We start from the raw sequence: 18,161 nt of genomic DNA on the forward strand, positions 1-18,161 counted from the left end.
GGGGGGTGGGGGCGCCCCAGCCCTGATCTGGAGAGAAAGGCGCAGGGGTCTGCGGGTGGGGTGGCCGGCCCTGGTGGATCCCGGGGCCACCGGGATGGGAATGGGAGGTGGTGGCAGCAGCAGGGAGAGGAACAGTTTGGGCTCGGCGTGCCAAGGCTGTGGCTTCTGGCTTCTTGCATCTTTCCAGGAGGAAACAGAGTCCGGAAGGCTGGGCCGGGGCCTTCCCTCCCAGGTCTGGGCACCTGGCTGACCCCACGTGCTGGCAGAAGCTCCTGGCCTGTTTTGATCGTGTAATTAGCTGAATCAGGACTCAGGCTCGTTGGAATCCTAGGCTGGCTTCTGACCCTTGGCTAGACCCTGTGGTCACCGTGACCCCTCCGTGCCCCAGCACTCCTGTCCAATTGACTTCCAAGTCCTGTTGGCTGACCTCCTTGTTATTCTCCACCTGGCCGGAAGCCTGGCCAGCTCTTCCCGGAATAAGCACAGGAGCCTCCCCTGAGGTCTCCCAGCTTCTCCTTCCAGCCCTGGCCATTCTTCCCCACAGGAAGCCGGGTCCTTCTACAATCCCGTGGTGACTGCCCCTCCCTCCAGGCCGCCTCTGGCAGCCCCACAAGGCCTTCCACACTTCCACATGCCGGTGGAAAGTGACACAGGCTGTCCCCAGGGTGTCCGGCTCAGCCTGAAAGACCCAGGCTGCATTTCTGCCTCACTCACCCGGCCAGTGGGGCTCCATGTGCAGGCACAGCCCGCATCCCACCTCCAGCCACTCCCTGTTCCTTGAACGCCCAAGGTCTCGGGCAGCCTCCCAGCCCTGGCACACGCGGCTCTCCCAGATCACGGTCCTGTCCTCCCCGTCCCGCTGTGCCCTGCCAACCCCAGCTGTGTTCTCGGAGTTTCTGCTTCAGAGATGGTTCTAGATTGGGCACTGCCCTGTCTTCCCAGGGCACCCTGCCTTCCCCACCCTGAGTGAATGGGGGCGCTGCCCACTGTCAGGCCCTTTTTGACCTGTCCTTCTGCTTTCAGTCTTACCCCTTCCTTCCTCCTCCTTCTCACCTGCCACCAAGGTGGCCTTGCTGAAACACGCTGTGACCCGTCACTCTGCTCAGATGCCCTTGAGCTCTATCAAAAATGTGCCCCACCCCTCTGGGTCCAACCCAGAGGCCCCTCTGCCAAGGTGCCTTCTCCCCAGCCATGGAGATTCCAGGCTTACTGGTCATACTGAACACTTGAGCTGTCACCTCTCAGTCACCAAGACCGCCCCCTGCCACCCTGTGCACTCCCTGAGGCCAGGGGTCAGTCTGTCACCTGGCCTCCCGTGGCAGCTCATCTGGAGGCCACAGGGCCCCAGCAGCAGAGAAATGAGAGAAGTCTGTCCCCAGACACCAGGGCCCAGTGGTCAGGGACACCGCCTCCGCTCTGGCGGGCACCAGCTCTGGCAAGGAAGGGGGACCTTGGCAGGCGTCTGGGCCGGGTTTCCTGACCTTGTCCCAGTGACAGCTGCACTTGTTAATTCCAAACGAGAACACGCAAAAAAGTTATGAGCGAGGGCCATGCTTTTTTTTTTCTTTTTTTTTACTTATTTAAAAAGGCCTTGGTGGCAGGAATATAGTGTAAAAATCATTGGAAAAACTAAAAGGCATCGATACATATCCGAATATACACTTTGTACATAAATTACATTTCCTTTAGTCTTTCTGAGTGAGGTCCTGATTCAGCACTGAGGTCTAGTAATTCAGAGGTCCCGGGAGCTGCACGTTCAAGCCGGCGTAGTCCACCATGTACATTGGCCACTGCTAGAGACAGGGGGACAAAGGGTCTGCGTTAGGACTCCAGGTGACGTGGAAAGACCGCCAGACCTCTTAGCAATGCTTTCTGAAGGGCCTTGTCAGATGCTATTCGTCTGGAGGCAGCTGAAGGTCCAGCTGAAGGTCCAGAGAGGGGACGTGACCTGTCCAAGGTCACAGAGTTCACCAGGGGCCAGGGAGCCCGGGCTGTGGCCTTCCGACCTGTTCCTACCTGTGTCCCAGGGGCTGTTTCTGTGGACCGGACGAAACTGAGGAGTGGCTCAGAACAGGTTGTCGGCTCTCCAGGCCTTATGCCCCAAAGAGTCTGTCCCTCTCCCTCCAGGCCGCCTCTGCTTGGCCCCCAAGACCTTCCACACAAGGATCTGGGATGTGGGAAGAGCTGGGGACCCTGTGCAGGCTCCCCTAGGTGGGGAGAATGGGATAGCCTGAATTTGGGGGGTTTTTCCCCAGGAAGGGGTTAAAGGGAGGCACGGTCAAACGATAAATCCCCACATAATTTTTTAAGGCGTCCCACTATTCTCCCCGCTGGACTCAGGATTTCAAAGCCGGTATTTTGAAGTCAGAAAGACCTCCCAAGCGTGTGTGCCCCTTGCGAAGTTTTCCTCGTGGAGGGGAGACAACCCAAGCCAAGCCCCCGGCGGGATGGGAGGAGGAGGAAGCTGTGGGTGGCGTCCTCCATCCACCGCTGACCACAGCGAGGCCGCAGTCAACCAGCGCTGACCCCCGCTTGCCTCCTCCACACCCTGCGGGTAACACCTGCACCTCACAGGGCTGTGGTGAGGCCCGGGGCCCGTGAGGGGAGCACAGAGATGAACCCAGCCTCTGACGGCCTGGGAACCTCGAGTCTGCGTTGGGTCCTGCTCTGGCACCACCCAGGGGAGTCCCCTACCCTCTCCAGGGGGGGCTCTCACCCGCCCACCTGCCCCAGGGGGTGTGACATCCTGCCTGGGGCGGGGGCATGAGCAGCCGGTGACAGGGTTGGGCTCTGTCTTGAGTAGATCAGGCGGACGTGTCTACAGCCCTGAGGCTGTGGAGCCCCACTCAGGGCCCAGCATCTCCCTGCATCCCAAACGCACGCCCCAGAGGAGACAGCCATGCCCGCGTGCGGCGGGGAGGTCAGGATCGGTGCCACCTTACCACGAGTGAGATCTGGTTGGTGGACGCCACGGACTCCGGGTTAGAGGACGAGGAGGAGGAAGATGAGGAGGACGAGGAGAAGGAGTTCCCTTCTGAGACCCGCTTTCTCTTGCGCTTGGGAATGCTACTGTCTTTGGCTGGTGGGAGAAAAGGGGCGCTGGGTCTCGGCGTTGAACCCCTCTGGAGAAGGCTTTTGTTTTCAGGTTTCAAGCCCCCTTCTCGGCATTCAAGGCTCCAGAACCCCCCAGGCCCCTGAGGCGCATCCCTCCAACCTCCCACCTTAACCAGGCCCCACAGCCCCTTGGGTCCCCTGCCTTTGCTAACACGAGCCTCACGCCCCGGGTATGCCTCCCCGAGTGGGTTCAGTTCAGGCCCAGGTCCCCCTTGTACCATCCCCAGACCATCCAGCCTTGGCGGGGGAGGGGCTGGCCGCCCCAGAACTCCCAGGGCCCAGCATCCTGCAATGAAGGGCTTGGCCTCAGGTCCTGGAGAATAGAACTTCAAGTCACTTGGCCCTGTGCCTTCATTTCCTCTGTTAACTGTGGACGTGTGATGACGCCGACCTGAGACTGCTGGGACAGGTGACATTGGTTTCCAGTCAGACGTCCCAGATTCCAATTCTCATTACTGCCAGCACTGGCTGTGTGACCCTGGGCAGATCGATTAACCTCTCTGAGCCAAATGGGGAAAACCGTGTGATGTGAGAGTCAGAGGAGATTACTGTGTATCAAAGAGCCCAGCATCCAGCCCAGCACGGGGCAGGACTCAGCTGGGGCCCTGCTGCTGCAGAATGAAATTGGTAGGAATACGTGAGACTTAGAAAATAGATTTGCAACTGCGTGTCACACAAGGAGGGTTTGGTGCTAGATTGAGCGGACAGTTCACGGAGTAGAAACCAGCGGGGCCCTAATAACAGCCTGAGGGCTGGCTGGGCCGAGGAGGTGGCTGTTTGTCCAGCTGGTGAAGACAAATCAGAGGCTGGGGGTCTGTGACTAGGGCGTAGACAGACATCCTGGGAAACCGAAGATACTGGAGGCGGAAGGAGCTCAGGGAATGGGCCGGAGGAAAGGGGTTTTGGTAGGGGGCCCCACATGAACAGGAAGGCAGAGGTGCTGGCCCAGGGTCACGGCCAACCGGGGTGCCTGGAAAACCCTAAAGATGGCCATGGTGGGGTAGGGGGAGTGGTGGACGCAAGTCATGGCATCTGCCCTGGGAGCACGTGGCCCCGGCTCTCCTCCGTGGGGCCTTCTGCATCTCTGCCTTCGACCTGGGAACAGCTCCCAAACCCGTCACCTCCCCACCCAAGAGTCTGGTGCCCCGCCCAGCCCCTGTGATCAGCGCAGGTCAGAGGGAGGCTGGCTCCTGGCCGGGCTGTGCCACCCTAGGCCGTGGCGTTCCAGTTGGACCCAGCTGGAGATGGGGCTTCGGGTCTCAGGCCAGGATGGGGGGCCCATCACAGTCCCCACTGGGCACCTGCTGGACCTGCAGTTCGGGCGGATGGCTCGAGGGGGCCACCAAGTCCCCCACATGGGCCCGCCAAGCTCCTTCCCCTCTCTGGGCCTCAGCTTTCCAGCAGCACACTGTGGCCAGAGCCGTGCCTCCCAGTCACCCCCGGGAACACAGCCCCGTTCCCGTAGTGCATCTTCTCAGGCGGAACCATTGTCTGCTGGACGGTCTCCCAGCTTCCTGTGTGCTCAAGGGTTCTAGGGGAGTTTCTGGTGCAGATGTGTGTTCTGCAAATGCAGGAAGGACAGTGGGGTGCCCCCAACCACCAACCCGCAGCCAGTCTCGGCCACGCGGCTGCCTCCCCCTGTGGGTCACCTCCCTGCATTTGTCTCCTCCCCAGGGGGGTTCCATGATCCCACCAGCACTCCTTCCCCACCCCACCCCCCCGTTCCAACCTGCCCATCATTATCTCCGGCTCATATGACATGCTCAGCCGGGCCGTGGCTGGGCACCTGTCCCCCACCCCTGGCGGGCACCTGCACCCAATCTGCCCACAGACCCTGGTCCCCGAGAGGCAGAGAGGTGGCCTTTCCAGCCTCTGCCTTACCTGGCACCTTGGCGTCATTACAGATTTCTGCAAAAGGTCTGAAAGAGAAAGAAATGAGGTGGCGGTTAGAAAAATGGGGTTTTCCCTCTTCCTTCGACCTGCCCCTGAAAAGAGGCTACACCTCTCATGAGAGGAGATGCTCCAGGTCTCAGGACCCCGAGATTAAGAGTCACATGCTCTACCGACGGAGCCAGCCAGGTGCCCCACAAAATCTTTCTTGTGACGAGGACTTTTAAGATCTACTCTCTTAGCAATTTCCAAATATGCAATCAACTATTTTTAACTATAGCCATATAGTGACTATGTGGTAATTTATTTGTAGTCTTGACTTTTTCTGATTTTTAATTTTTTTTTTAAATAACTGACTTTTTTTTTTTTTTTAAAGATTTTATTTATTTCACAGAGAGAGAGAGAGAGAGAGAGAGATCACAAGTAGGCAGAGAGGCAGGCAGAGAGAGGAGGATAGCAGGCTCCCTGCTCAGCAGGGAGCCCGATGTGGGGCTCGATCCCAGAACCCTGAGATCATGACCTGAGCCGAAACCAAGAGTTGGATGCTGAAGCGAAATGAGCCCCCCAGGCGCCCCGAGAAGATGGGTCATCCGGAAACTAGGAAGCGGGTCCTCACCGGACCCTGAACCTGCCACCACCTTCATCTCGGACTTCCCAGCCCTGAGGAACCGTGAAAACGTGTGTCGTACTGAGTTCCAGTGAGCTGGATGGAGTGGGAGAGCCTGGTTTGCCTCCCAGCTGACCCACCAGGACTGACCCCCGCCCTTTCCTCGCTCTGGGGAGTGGTTTCCTTTCGTTGAAGATGAGAGTGTTAAGCTACCTGTCTCCCGGATTCTGGGCAAGGAAGAGGCATCTGTGCGTCTATCTCTGCCTCTCTTGTCCCCCGGCTGCGACAGCTTTGGGAATCTCTCCACCCTTTCCCCCCCTCGGTCCCTGCTCTTTCTGCCCCCTCCACCCTGCCCTGAGTGTGGGGGCGGGGGGGCACTCACTGGAGCTGATTGATGATGACCATTCGCACGTGCTCACGGGCCTTCAGGATCTTCTCCAGCCGGTGGATGTCGTACGTGTTGGGGTTCCGGAACGGGATGTCGTCGGGCAGGCCCGTGACCTCCACGGCATCCGGGCTGTCCCGGATCAGTTTGTAAGGGACCAGCACAGGCCGGTTCAGGCCCAGGGCCTCGCCTACAAGACACGGTGGGTCAGCGCCAGGGGAAGATGTCCCCCGTGGGAGGCCACGTCCCCCGTGGGAGGCCACGCCCTCCGAGGACAGGGCTGGATCCCAGCGTGGTCCAGCTCCGTGGCCACCGCACTACAGAGTTTAAAAAATCAATACACACCCTTTTTAAAAATCTGCTTAGCAAGACCATAAATCTAATACCCAGCACTGACAATGAAACAGGCACTTGAGCGCGCCCACCTGGTACAACAGGTGTGTGTACCCACGGCAGAAAAACTACAAAGTCCTTCCTTATTATTTATACTTATATTAATCTATCATAAATTATTTATGAGTGATAGGATGGGGTGTCTTGGGTGTGTTTTCCAAGATTCTGAAGCGCGTTTGAGGACGCAGAGGAAGTCAGGTTGGCCAACGGCTGGCGATCACACGGGCTGGCTCTAGGTGACCGGGCGGGTCACCAGTGCCGTTCTCCCCGCCTTCATCCCTGTTCAAATTTTGATGTCACGATGACAAGTGACAGAGATGACCCCAACAACGGCCAGCAGAGTCGCTTGTCACTTTCAGGACGAAACCCCAACTCCTTGGTAGGCCTGCCTGCCTCTCCCCGCGCATTGGGGCCTCCCCCAGCTGCTTACTCCAGGTCCTCTGGCCTCCTTGCTGGTCCCCAGTCACCCAGCTGTCCCCGCCGCCCCGTAAGCTTTTCCTGGAACGCGTGTCCTCTCCTGACATTTGAGCATCAGCTAACTCATCCCATCCTCCCAGGGGCTTTCCTGCCCCACCCCCCAGGCCCGCGACCCTTTATCCTGCTCCTGTTTTGTCTTCTCTGTTATCACTCTCCTAAACTCTACTTAAAAATATTTTTTATTACTGTCTCCCTGCTACAGTGCAAAATGGAAATGATACTGAATTTATCACAAGTAAAGCATCTAGCACAGCTTGGCACTCAGTGACCTAAAAATCTCGACTATAACCATACTATTATTATTATTTTAAGAATTTATTTTATTTTTAAGAATTTACTTTTTAAGTATTCTCTACACCCAATGTGGGGCTCGAGCCTACGACCCTGGACCGAGAGTCGCACACTCCCCCCACCCACTGAGCCAGCTGGGTGCCCAGGAACCGTATTATTAACTGCCCCATATGGGCTGTGCCCTGGCACCCTGGATGCCTTCCCCCTAGCATGGCACGGCCCTAACCCACTCCGTGACCACCTCCCTGCACAGATTCAGAGCCCCAGGATGGCAGGGATTGGACCCCTTGCCCTGGAGTCCTCAGAGCTAAACGTGTGTTGGGCAGGTGCGCTCACCAGCACTTGGCCGTGGACCATGGCCTCTGCCGCATGACCCAGCCCTAGAGCAGTGGAATCACTGACTGCCACCACCGCCCTGGGCGTCCCAGATGGGCTCTTTCCCCTTCCTCCGACGGGGAAGTGAGGGGTCAGCTCCCACCAGTCATGGGCAGGGCAGCTGGCAGGGGCGGGGGGGGGGTGGTGGGCGGGACTGGAGGCGGCAGGGCTGGCTGTAGAGGGAGGCCGGCCCCGCAGAACCGACCTGGCCCACAGACCCGGCCCTGCAGACCCCACTCCTCAGGCACTGACCGTATTTCTCGTTGAAGAGCTCCTTCACCTGCTCGCGGAGGATCACCTTCTCCCCGAGTCTGTTCGCGTCATCTTCATCTACGAGAGGAAGACAAGGGGGCCGTGAAGGTCGGCCCGGGCCAGCCCCTGGACGGGCTCCCGGCGGTCAACACCCCCACTCTGCCCCGCCCACGGAGCTTAGTATCAGGCACCCTTGTTTCTGGCTTCAGTCGTCTGTTTTCCAATCCATCCGTTCCCCCTGCCCAGAACAGCTTCCCCGGCGCGGCCCCCGTGTCCGACCCGGAGCACCCGGAGGCCGGGGAGGCAGGGGACCTGCTTGGAGGAAGGAACTCCCAGCATAGTGTGGGTGGTACACACTCACAGTGCCCACCCTCAAGTGAGACGGGAGACCCGGGGCAGGAGTCAGGGTGCCCACCCCCATCTGCAAATCTGGGCGGGCTCCCTGGAGGAGCAGGCTGTTGGAATCTTCTCTCGGAAGGCAGGCAGGGGACTTGGGATGGATGGATGGGGTGAGGTGGGGTGGGAAGAACTGGCCCAGGCCGGTCTGCTGGACGTGGCTGGAGCATGGGGGCTAGACTGAGCTGGGCTGTCGGAAACTTGCCCTGATTGCTGGGGGATCCTGAGTCAGAGGCTCCTGAGCAGGGAGACAGGTGCGCTGCCAGAGCAGGGGGTCTGCACACGCTCCCCACCCAGGGCCCAGGGCAGACCTCCATAGGGACCTGCTGTTGGACCCTCGGCTCCCCTCACCCCTGTTCTGGGTCTAAAGGAGCAGCTGGGAGAGTCCTGAGACAGGGCCCAGGGGGCCAGCTGGCTGGGGGACGTGGAGGATGGGGATGGGACTCAAGGGTCCTGGGACAGAGGGGCCTGCGGGCTTGTGTCCGGGGCTGGATATCCAGGAGGGGTGCCCTGAGCAGGCAGGGCCTCCAGCAGACAGGGGTGGGGGCAGAGGGTGGAGCGGAAGCAGGCAGGGAGCCAGGGCCTGGGAGATGCGGGCTAGAGCAGACAGAATGGGTTTGTGGAGAAAAACAATTCCTATTTTAATCCGGAAAATCTCACAGAACTTAGTTCAAGTTCAGAGGCCAACGCAGGCACTGCGCCTGGCAGGCCGGGCCTCCCTCCCCAGTCTGCCTGCTGTCCCTGCCGCCCCGGCCTCCCGATGCCCCTCCCTCCCCCACCACCCTGTGCCCTGTGCGGTCCCGGTCATGCCTACGCTCCAGACTCTGGAACGAGATCTGCCATATCTCTGAGTTTCTACATGTGTCTCTTCAACCATGACCTTCCAGCCACCTGGGTGTCCCTGAGACCCTGCAGACGTCAGGCATCCCAGATAACAACACCCTTTTCCTGTGTCCCCCTCCCTGGGAATCACAGTCCCATCAGTCAGGCCAAGGCACTGAACTCAGCCCCCCTGAGAGCCCCCCTCCTCCCCATATCCCCCCAACACGGCCTTTTTAGATAGTCTTCAGGACCTCACAGTGGCAAGAGTCAATGTGACCCTTCTCCAGGTCCTGAGTGGACAACGTGACAGACTCCTGGGCCCAAGGGCCACCCAGAGCCTGTGGGGGAGTGGGCAGATGCTGTCCATTTCCCTCCTTCCCCCCCTGGCATTTCCCTGGGGCCAGGATTCCTCACAGACCCGGCGGCACCCATGGGGTAGGGAAGGATGGCCTGGTCTAAAGCAGGGGATTGGGAGGGACACTGGGTGGCCAGTGACCCACTGGTCTTGATGACTACCAGTGCAGGGCATGCGGTGGGGGGATCCTAACCCAGCTGAGAATCAGGGAGGGCTTCCCAGAGGAGGTGCTGCTGCTGGGTGTTCAGCACCTCCTATGTGCACAGTGCCAGGCCTCAGAAAGGATGCCTCTTGGCTCCTCCCTGCTCTTTGTTTTTATTCATTTTTTAATTAAAAAAATTTTTTTTGGTTTTTATTTAATTTGGAGGAAGGAAGTTCCATGTTTTCTTAAAGGGTACATTTTGGAGTAAAACAGGTGAGGGTAATTCTGTCGTGGGCTGGAGTGGGGGAACCCCTGCCCGGTCTGGGTGCTCAGAGGAGACCAGAGGCAGTTCCTCGAGGAGTGTGGGCAAAGGAAACCACAGGCGGAGCGAGGACCCCACTGTGTCCCTGCCAGCCCTGACGGGGAGAGCCAGGCTCCCTGCTGGACTGGGTGGCCCAGCCAGGTGACCCTCCAGGTCGGCCATAGGCAGGTCACGAGACCCCTCTGTGACAGAGCCAGGCTCTTGCCACCATGGTCGCACAGGTTGTACACTCACCGTTGGGAGAGGCTGTGGCCAGGCCTGCTGGTCCCCAGGGACTGTCCCCAGAACTGTTGGGGGGAGCAGCTGCCCTTGCTAGCCGGGGCTGGGGCAGGACAGGCCCCCGGGAACCGTCCCCTCTGAGTCTGGTCTGCATGTGGGCAACACAAACCCAGGAAACTGTCCCCGGGAACACAGGGTAGGGCAGGGAGCACAGCCACTGTGGGGCCGTGTGGGGCCTTGGCCATAAACCCAGTCTGAAGGGCAAGCCCTGCGCCCGGGAGGTAAGAGTGTTTATTTACTCCGCTATCGGACCGCTGGGGTTCAAACCCTCTGTTATTAGCTTGTGACCTTGAACGATTCTCCAAACCGCTGGATTTCCTCGTGTGGAAAGGTTTGGCACCAAACCTGTTCTGGGGGGAGCGGTCTGAGCTCCCCTGAACCCAGACTGACTATAAAGGACGCCAGAGTCTGCAGACATTTCAGAACATTCTCCACTTGGAGATGTCACACTTAGGGACCCACGTGGAGTGTGGGTCCCCCAGGGCACCTGTCTGAATGCCTACATGCATTGGGGAGGAAGGGGGTCCCCAAGGGCCTGTGACGGGGGGGGGGTCCCTGGCTGGGCAGACCGCAGGCAATCTTGGTTCTACCCCTAATGCTATGTGATGTTTGGAAAGTCACTCAACCTCTCTGGGCCTGTTCCCACATCCCTCAGCCGGGAAACCTTGGGGATCCCCTGATGTCACGTATAAAAAGCCAAAGGCCCCGTCACCAGAATCAGGTTGTCGCTGACGCTATTCGTAGGTCAATGCTTTCGTTATCCTGGGGTATCAGGGAATTAAACGTCACACAGGAGACTTCCGGATAACGGATGCTTATTCTCTCCAGTCCCCCGGGTTTGTCGTACCCATTCTGGGCAGGCCACTTACTAAAATGCATCGAGTACCCCTTTCTTAGGTAGCACGTGGTGGGGTAGAGTGGGGCGGGGAGGACCAGAGGTCCCCCTTGGGATCTCCCGGGCCAGAAAGTGCTGCACCTGCACCTGCCCCCGCAGAGCAGAGACCTGGACCCCCTCCACCCCTCTCCCCCGGCAGGGACCCCCTTCGAGGACAGGCCCACCCTGTCAGCATTTCTGCCCCCTCCCCCACCCCTGCTCCTTCCAGCTTATTGATCTCCGTCACTCCCGCAGCCCCAGTAGCTCTCATCTGGCTGTTTCTAATCTGCGGTCTGTTAGCCTGAGGATTAACTGAATTTTGCCCGGGGGAAGAACGCAACCAGGCTTATTAGATCACGGGCAAGCTGGGTCCACAATCAGAGACCAGCAGGCTCCGGGTGCCCACTGCAGGGGCCCCACAGTCCTCTGCCCGGGAGCAAAGTACGAGAACCCCGAACACGGGGGCCTCCCCGCACTGGCTGGAGGTCCGCAGCTCGGACTGATGTCTGTACACGGACCGTCAGGATTGTGCGGGGCCAGGAGGAGCCCGCCTTGAGGGACAAGCTGCTCAGAGGGACACGACTCCTCCCTCCCCTCTCCCAGCGCTTCCATGAGACCCCTCCTCTCTGCGAGGCCTGGGCTGGGCGATGCAGGCGTCACGCAGACCCTCAAGAGAACTGAGGGGGATATCCACGGGGCTCCCCACGTTGACGGGACAGCTGCCCCCGCATGCCCCCCACCCGGGCCCTGCGGCTTGCACACCTCCCTTTCCTGGCTCCAGACCTTCACCAGAAAGGGAAGGCACGCTCAGCTTCACCTGTCCACCCCTCTCAGCCCGGTGTGCAGGTGCAGCGGGAGTTCCATCGGTGGCTCCGAGAGGCCACGCGTCCACGGCAGTGGGGAGGGGACCCTTGCCCCCGTGCCCACTCTCCCACACCCCCGAGAAACTTCTTACACGTGCCAAAGGAAATAGGGTCCAGAGCGCTAGCGGCACTCATATTAACGGGAAAACCACCAAGCGCCCCGAGTGGCCGAGGACCACAGAGGTGCGGGGTCGCCGGCTGGAACCACACGAAGCAGTGGACACGAGCCGGAGCGGTGTCACACGTCAGTGTCGCCTTACGTAAGGCCGAGCGAGGAAAGCGAGTCCAGACTTGACACGCAAGGGCACACCTCGCTCATATAAGTAAAAAGCGGGGCGCCCGGGGGCGGGGGAGCTCAGTCAGTTAATCGGCTGACTCTCGGTTTTGGCTCAGCTCGTGATCTTGAGGTCGTGAGATCGAGCCCCACGTCGGGCTCTGCGCTCAGTGTGGCATCTGCTTGACAATTCTCCCTCCCTCGCCCTCTCCTTCCGTCCCCTCCCGGCCCCTCTCTGAAATAAATACATCTTCAGAAAAGAAAAAAAAGTAAAAAGCATGCAAAAGGAACAATTTTAGATTCGGCAAATATTACACATCACAGAGCCCCTTCAGGGGTCAGCCTGTGAGCCGTGAGCGAACCTTAGATACGCTGGACGTTTTCTTACACATACATACGGACTGTAAAGTCTAATTTAGAAACCGGGCACAGTAAAGAGATGAACAACGATGATGGTAAAACCGAATTATGACAACGTACGGTATTGTAATGAAAGTCACGCGAATGTGGTCTATTTCTCTCTGTGAACATCTAATTGTATTGTGATTCCCCTTCTTGTGATGATGTAAGAGGATAAGACGCCCACTGGGGGAGGAGCCTGACCCAGGGCAGCCAAACCGGGCAAAGGGAGGATAAGGGGAGTGGCTGTATTTGTTCCCGGGAGAGAGGAGGGCCGGATGAGGGAGTACATGGGGGTGGGGGCATGTTATCCACCCTGTTTTTTTTTTTTTTTAAAGATTATTTATTTATTTATTTGACACACACAGATCACAAGTAGGTAGAGAGAGAGGGGGAAGCAGCCTCCCCGCTGAGCAGAGAGCCCGATGTGGGGCTCAATCCCAGGACCCTGAGATCATGACCTGAGCTGAAGGCAGAGTTGCTTAACCCACTGAGCCACCCAGGCGCCCCTACCTGCCCTGTTTTAATTCTCTGATGGCAACGGGCTCACCGGGGTTCACTGCCAGTATCGCTGACCAAGCAGACACATGAGCAGGAATAGGAACGAAAAGAATTAAAAAAAAAAAAAAAAGAAGGTGTGCTACCTGCACTCTGGTATGTAAAAATCACTAGTGGAGGATCTCAAGACATCTAAACAGAAAGCCTGTGGTTTAGTTAAGCGTATGGTATCCACCAGGGTTGAATTCTTAGTGTTGACAAAGGTACGCGGTTCTGCCGACCCTGGGTGGGTCAAAGAGTCTATCTGGGGAGTCTAGGCTATCTTTGCAACGCTTTGGCGATGAAAAATGATCTCAGAAGAAAAAACGTAAGCGAACCATCGTCACATGCAGGGATGACCGATGGTAGAGCGGGTCCTGGACCCGGGATCAGGACTGATCTGGTCAGTGCTCGAGGTCCAGTGGGGATGGGGACAAGGGTTGCCTTCTTCCCTAGTCTCCTCGGACAGGGCTCTGCACCCACATCCGTCCATCTCCCTTCCCTGGTCGGGTGCTCCCTGCCCCTCCCTGGAGCCCAGCTTTGAGACCTCTAGCTGTACGGAAGGTCTAGAACAGAGGGTTCTCTGGCTGGAGCCTCCCCTGCTGGGGCTGGAGATTTGCCCTTCACGCCTCACGACAAGCCTGACCTCCAGCACACGGTCCCATTTTACAGATAAGGATGCTGAGGCTCATAGGAGTCAAGGTGCTCACTCAGCATCACGAAGGCCACAAGGTCTGTGATCGGCAGCACTAACACTAAAACCCAGTCCCTCTGACCCCTGGGTACTGCTTTCCCCTTGGAGAGCGGCCCAGCACCTTCTCTGGGTCCTTCGTACCAACCTGCCAGCCAGGCTTGGCAAACACCAGGTCTTCTTGTGGGGGTTCATCTGGGATCCTGGCTCTAGCCATGCACATGGCCCTTCCCAGGGGAAATCACCTCCTTCTCCCTCCTCTCCCGTTCCTTCCTCCCAGGTCCCAGCTATGCGCGCCAGACATCACTGACGTCACTGACCCAAGGCCGGGCAGGCCCTGGGCTGACCTGGGGCCGGGACCGGCCAGGTACACCGTGCCCTGAGTACCAGGAGCAGGACACCAGCGCCCCTCCTGGGAGAGACAGACAGATCTGGCCCCTCGGCTGCAGAAGCCAGGACACAGGGAACGCATTTCTGTGGCATCACCTGGGGTGCGGGGGCTGATTCCCAGGATGTGACCAGTGTTTGTACAACAGCAGCTCAGGCTGCCGCCAAACACGGGAGCACAGTCGCTCCCTGTCGCACGCACGCTGAAACGTGTCGGCTCTCACCCGTGTGTCCAAGAGATTAAAGCCCTAGTGCCCGCGACCATGCCCAACGCCAAGCGACTGAGAGAGAAATCAAGGTCTCGCGCGCGGCTGGGCACTGTTCTCACAGCTCCGCCTGGGTCCATCCCCTTAATCCTTCCAACAACCCTCTGTGGCTGGCCCTGGGACTACCTCCGCTTTACAGACAGGGAAACTGAGGCACGGAGCGATAAGCTACCTGGCCCAGTGACACAGCGAGTAAGCGGGGGCCGGGAATGGCCCCCAACTTCCAACCAGCTGGCATGAAGACAGAGTGTCCCAAACCCAGGCTTGTGGCCGTGCTGACTGCTGCTCAGGACCTTGTTTCCACGCATGGGGGAAGGAAGGAAGAGCATCCGTCTCCCCGTCTCTGCAGCCCCAACCCCCAACCCACATTTCCCACTGCCTCTCGGAACGCCTTTGATTCTGCACGTCCCCAAGCGGCCTCTCCGCGGCTCCCTCAAACCGGTCCCTCTTCTCTGGGCTTCCTTCCCTGGGGTCCCCCTCCTGGTCGCCCAGGAGAGACATCTCGGCTGCTTCCAACCTCGGAGCAGGCGAAGTCGTGGCCCCCCCCAAGCTGTCCCCGTCCCAGTCCCCGGAAGCCCGGGACTACGTTTCTTTACACGACAGAAGACACTGGCTGGTTCAGGTAAAGGTCTCGAGATGCGGGGGTCATGCTGAATTATCTAAGTGGGCCCTAACTGTGATCATGAGTCCTTCCGAGGAGGCAAGAAGGTCAAAGGCAGGAGGAGTTGGGCCAACAGAAGCAGAGGTCAGCGTGAGAGCTTCGGAGCTGGAGGAGGGGTTTCTAGAAGGTGGGAAAGACCAGAGCCTCCAGAGGGACCTGCCCGTCCACTCATCTCGGATTCCTTACCTCTGCAACTCATGGGGAAAAATACCCGTGTTGCTTCAAGCCACCATGTTGGGGTGATCTAGCCCAGCAGCCACGGGTTTCCCGTGCCAACCCCATGTGTCCCCGTCATCCACCGATGCAGGCGGTCACCATGATGGGCCACTTTCCCAGAGAAACCTCTGGCAAGCCCAGCCCATGGCGAGTTGGGCCTCAGAACTGCTCCTCTCATGACGGGAGAACTTCCCACTTGGCCTCCCCAAGACTATTCTCGGCTCTGCAAGTTACATCGATTGTTCTCAAGAGTCTAGGGGACCCCGTCCTTCCTTTGCTTGAAGCCTGCTGAGGACTCTGGTGTTGTTGTCCATGGGGCAAACCCCTCCTCCCTCCCCTGGCAACCGAGACCCTCTGCTGGGGCCACTCTTCCTGTTTCCCACCCCAGAGACGGCACCCTGGGAACTCGGGGCTCCCCTACATCACAGAGCGTGCAAGGGGACCTTTATCTCCTCCTCCACCTTGCGTGGCATCTGTAATCCTGTGGGGGGCAGGGGGCTGGGTCCTGCTGAGGAGCCACCACCGCTCGATCCCAGGACCCCGAGATCATGACCTGAGCCAAAATCGAGTCGGACACTTAACTGACTGCGCCTGCCCAGGGCGCCCCAAAAGTCAACGTTCTCATCCAGCCTCCCGCAGTCTGCCTCCTCTCCCCATTTCCACCTCATCTCCTACGACTTCCCCCACCTGCTTCCTCCGACACCCTGGCAGGTGACCCCAGGGCCTTTGCAGTCGCTCTCTCTGCCTGCACTACCCTTCCCTGGCCACTCTCCGGTTCACAACCTCCCCCTTTGAGTACTCCCCAGACGCCCTCCCTGAGGGCCCAGCACCTAGTTCATGTTGCAACCCCCTGAAAATAACCGCAACTTCCCCCCATCTGCTTCCCTGCCTCCCCTGAGCGCACATCTGACACACTTTAACACTTGGTGCGTGATTCCCCGCAGCTACACCAGAACGGCGTCTCCGTGAGGCAGGGTTTTCTTTTTTTTAAAAACTCGTGTTGAGCAAAAGCCCCGCACCCAGCCCAGCGGAGTGCCCAGCACCTGAGCTCCCAAAGAGGAATGTCCTGCTCTCTGTGCCTGAGGCGGGCTTCAGGAAAGGGCTGCCTGTCCCCTACTCCCACCTCCTACCGCAAGGCCTCTTTTGTCCCCAGAGCTGTCCTTAGCAGGCCAGGAAGACGGAGTCCCCCCCCTCCCCCCGTCAACGACGTGCGCTGAGCCCCCCCCACGCCTGTGGCCCAGAGACGCGTTTATCGGCCATCGAGAACTTCTGATCTGCACCCGGGACCCTCGGAGCCCATCTCAGTCCAGCCCCAATGTTCCTGTGAGCTTGGGTGGTCCCAGCTTGGGAACCAGTTTCAGTGTGGCTTTCTGGAATGTTGCAGAAAAGTCTGAAGCCTCCCCCCCACCCCCCTGCCTTCAAGGGGAGCCCTCAGCCTAAGGAGCTCTAGGAACCACAGGGTCCCCCTTCCCAACTGGCAGGGCTCCGGGAGGACAGGGCCTGGGGACGACTAGCCCAGTCAGGGGCGGGATGGGACTGCGGGGACCCAGCGAGGTCCTCACGGGCCAGGAAAGGGTAGGGGCCTCCCGACCCGACAGCGTTCCGCCCTCCCCTACGCCGCTGGGCCTGGAAGAAAGGAGGCAGCGGGCCAAGAGCGCGGGGGCCTGGCAGCCCCGCCGGGCGTCTGCCCACAAAGGCCTCCGGGCCCCGCCCTGCAGATGCCAGCTCTCCCCGGGAAGGCAGCGGGGAGGCTGTTCCTGGAGCCTAATTAACAAAGAAAAGCAGAGATAATTAAGTGGAGAAACATGTGGCTGGCGCTGGGACGGGGATATCTTTAGAAACGCGAGAAAGGACGGCTTTATTTTGAGCTCTCAAGAGTGGGACAGCATCGGAAGCAGAGAGAGGGGGTGTGGGGGCCCCAGGGAAGGGGCGGTGGAGCCAGAGGAGCAGGTGTGTGTGTGTGCACGTGCGTGTGTATGTGAGTGTGCGTGTGTGTCCACCCCGAGGAGGAAATGACCCTCGGGGGCTAAAGGGAGGAGGCAGGGGACCGAGGAGGGGTCTGGAGACCCGGGGTCACTTATCCACCATCACGCAGCTCAGAAGTGGTGGCACCGGTTCCTGAGGGGGCCGGAGGGGACTCTGCACTGCCCCCCGCTTTGTCCCCGTCCCCCTCCAACCTGTGCTGAGAGCAGCCCCATGCCGGCCCCCTTTTCTAGGAAGCCCACGCGGCACAGCGGCTGCTGCGCGGCAGGAAGCCCCCTTCCCCACCCGCGAACAGGACCCCAGCCCTCTGCCTGAGAGGCCCTGGGCCCACCCCGCCGCCGCGCTTCTCGGGCCGAGCCGGGAGCGTGTGGTGGGCCAAGCGGGCTGACTCCTTTCCCTCAGCGGAAGGCGGCCGACACCGCTGCTCCTTCTAAGGGCAGAGTTTAGGGAGCAGACGGTGTGGGGACTTCCGAGGTAGAGCGAGGACCCCCCCCCCAGCCCTTGGAAACCTCAGCCCTGCCCTGCAGGGGTGCTGGGCTCCGGCCGCGGGGACGTCAGCGGAAGAGCTTGCCAAGGCCGGGTCTGCAGGGCCTAGTCCACGCTGCAAAGCCAGGCCTTCCAGGCCCTCCACGCTCCGCCTGGCCGGCCTCTCCGCCTCGCGCCGCCTCCCGCGCGCCCCCGCCCGGGCCACCCGCTCCTCCCCGCCCTGCCCTGGCTGTCCGCGTGGGACCTTTCCGCTTTACAAGGAGGGAAACCGAGGCCCAGGCAGGCGAACCTGACTTCCTGGAGTCACACAGGAAGTCGGCAGCTCTGCTCTGTCTCCGGGACCCGGAGCCCCTGCTCTGGGGTTGGGGGGGGAGTGGGGAAAACGGGGAGCTGCTGCTTGGTTCCTGGCTGAGGGTCCCCTGGA

General features: G+C 59.6%; 1 protein-coding gene across 2 annotated transcripts in view; it reads right to left on the reverse strand.

The window, feature by feature from the left end:
• Positions 1-1,566: 1,566 nt before the first annotated feature.
• Positions 1,567-18,161, reverse strand: part of GTF2IRD1 (GTF2I repeat domain containing 1) — a 95,697-nt gene continuing 79,102 nt past the window's right edge. For both annotated transcript variants that reach the window (XM_032872411.1, XM_032872410.1), the window contains exons 24-28: positions 7,785-7,862; positions 5,994-6,186; positions 4,996-5,033; positions 2,943-3,079; positions 1,567-1,793 (exon numbers count right to left, since the gene is read on the reverse strand). In XM_032872411.1, the coding sequence (XP_032728302.1) occupies positions 1,725-1,793; positions 2,943-3,079; positions 4,996-5,033; positions 5,994-6,186; positions 7,785-7,862 (515 nt within the window). In that variant the 3' untranslated portion in view covers positions 1,567-1,724. The remainder of the gene's footprint in view (positions 1,794-2,942; positions 3,080-4,995; positions 5,034-5,993; positions 6,187-7,784; positions 7,863-18,161) is intronic.

Source organism: Lontra canadensis, unplaced genomic scaffold (genome assembly GCF_010015895.1).
Source record: "Lontra canadensis isolate GAN:19392208 unplaced genomic scaffold, GSC_riverotter_1.0 scaffold45, whole genome shotgun sequence".
Taxonomy (NCBI): domain Eukaryota; kingdom Metazoa; phylum Chordata; class Mammalia; order Carnivora; family Mustelidae; genus Lontra; species Lontra canadensis.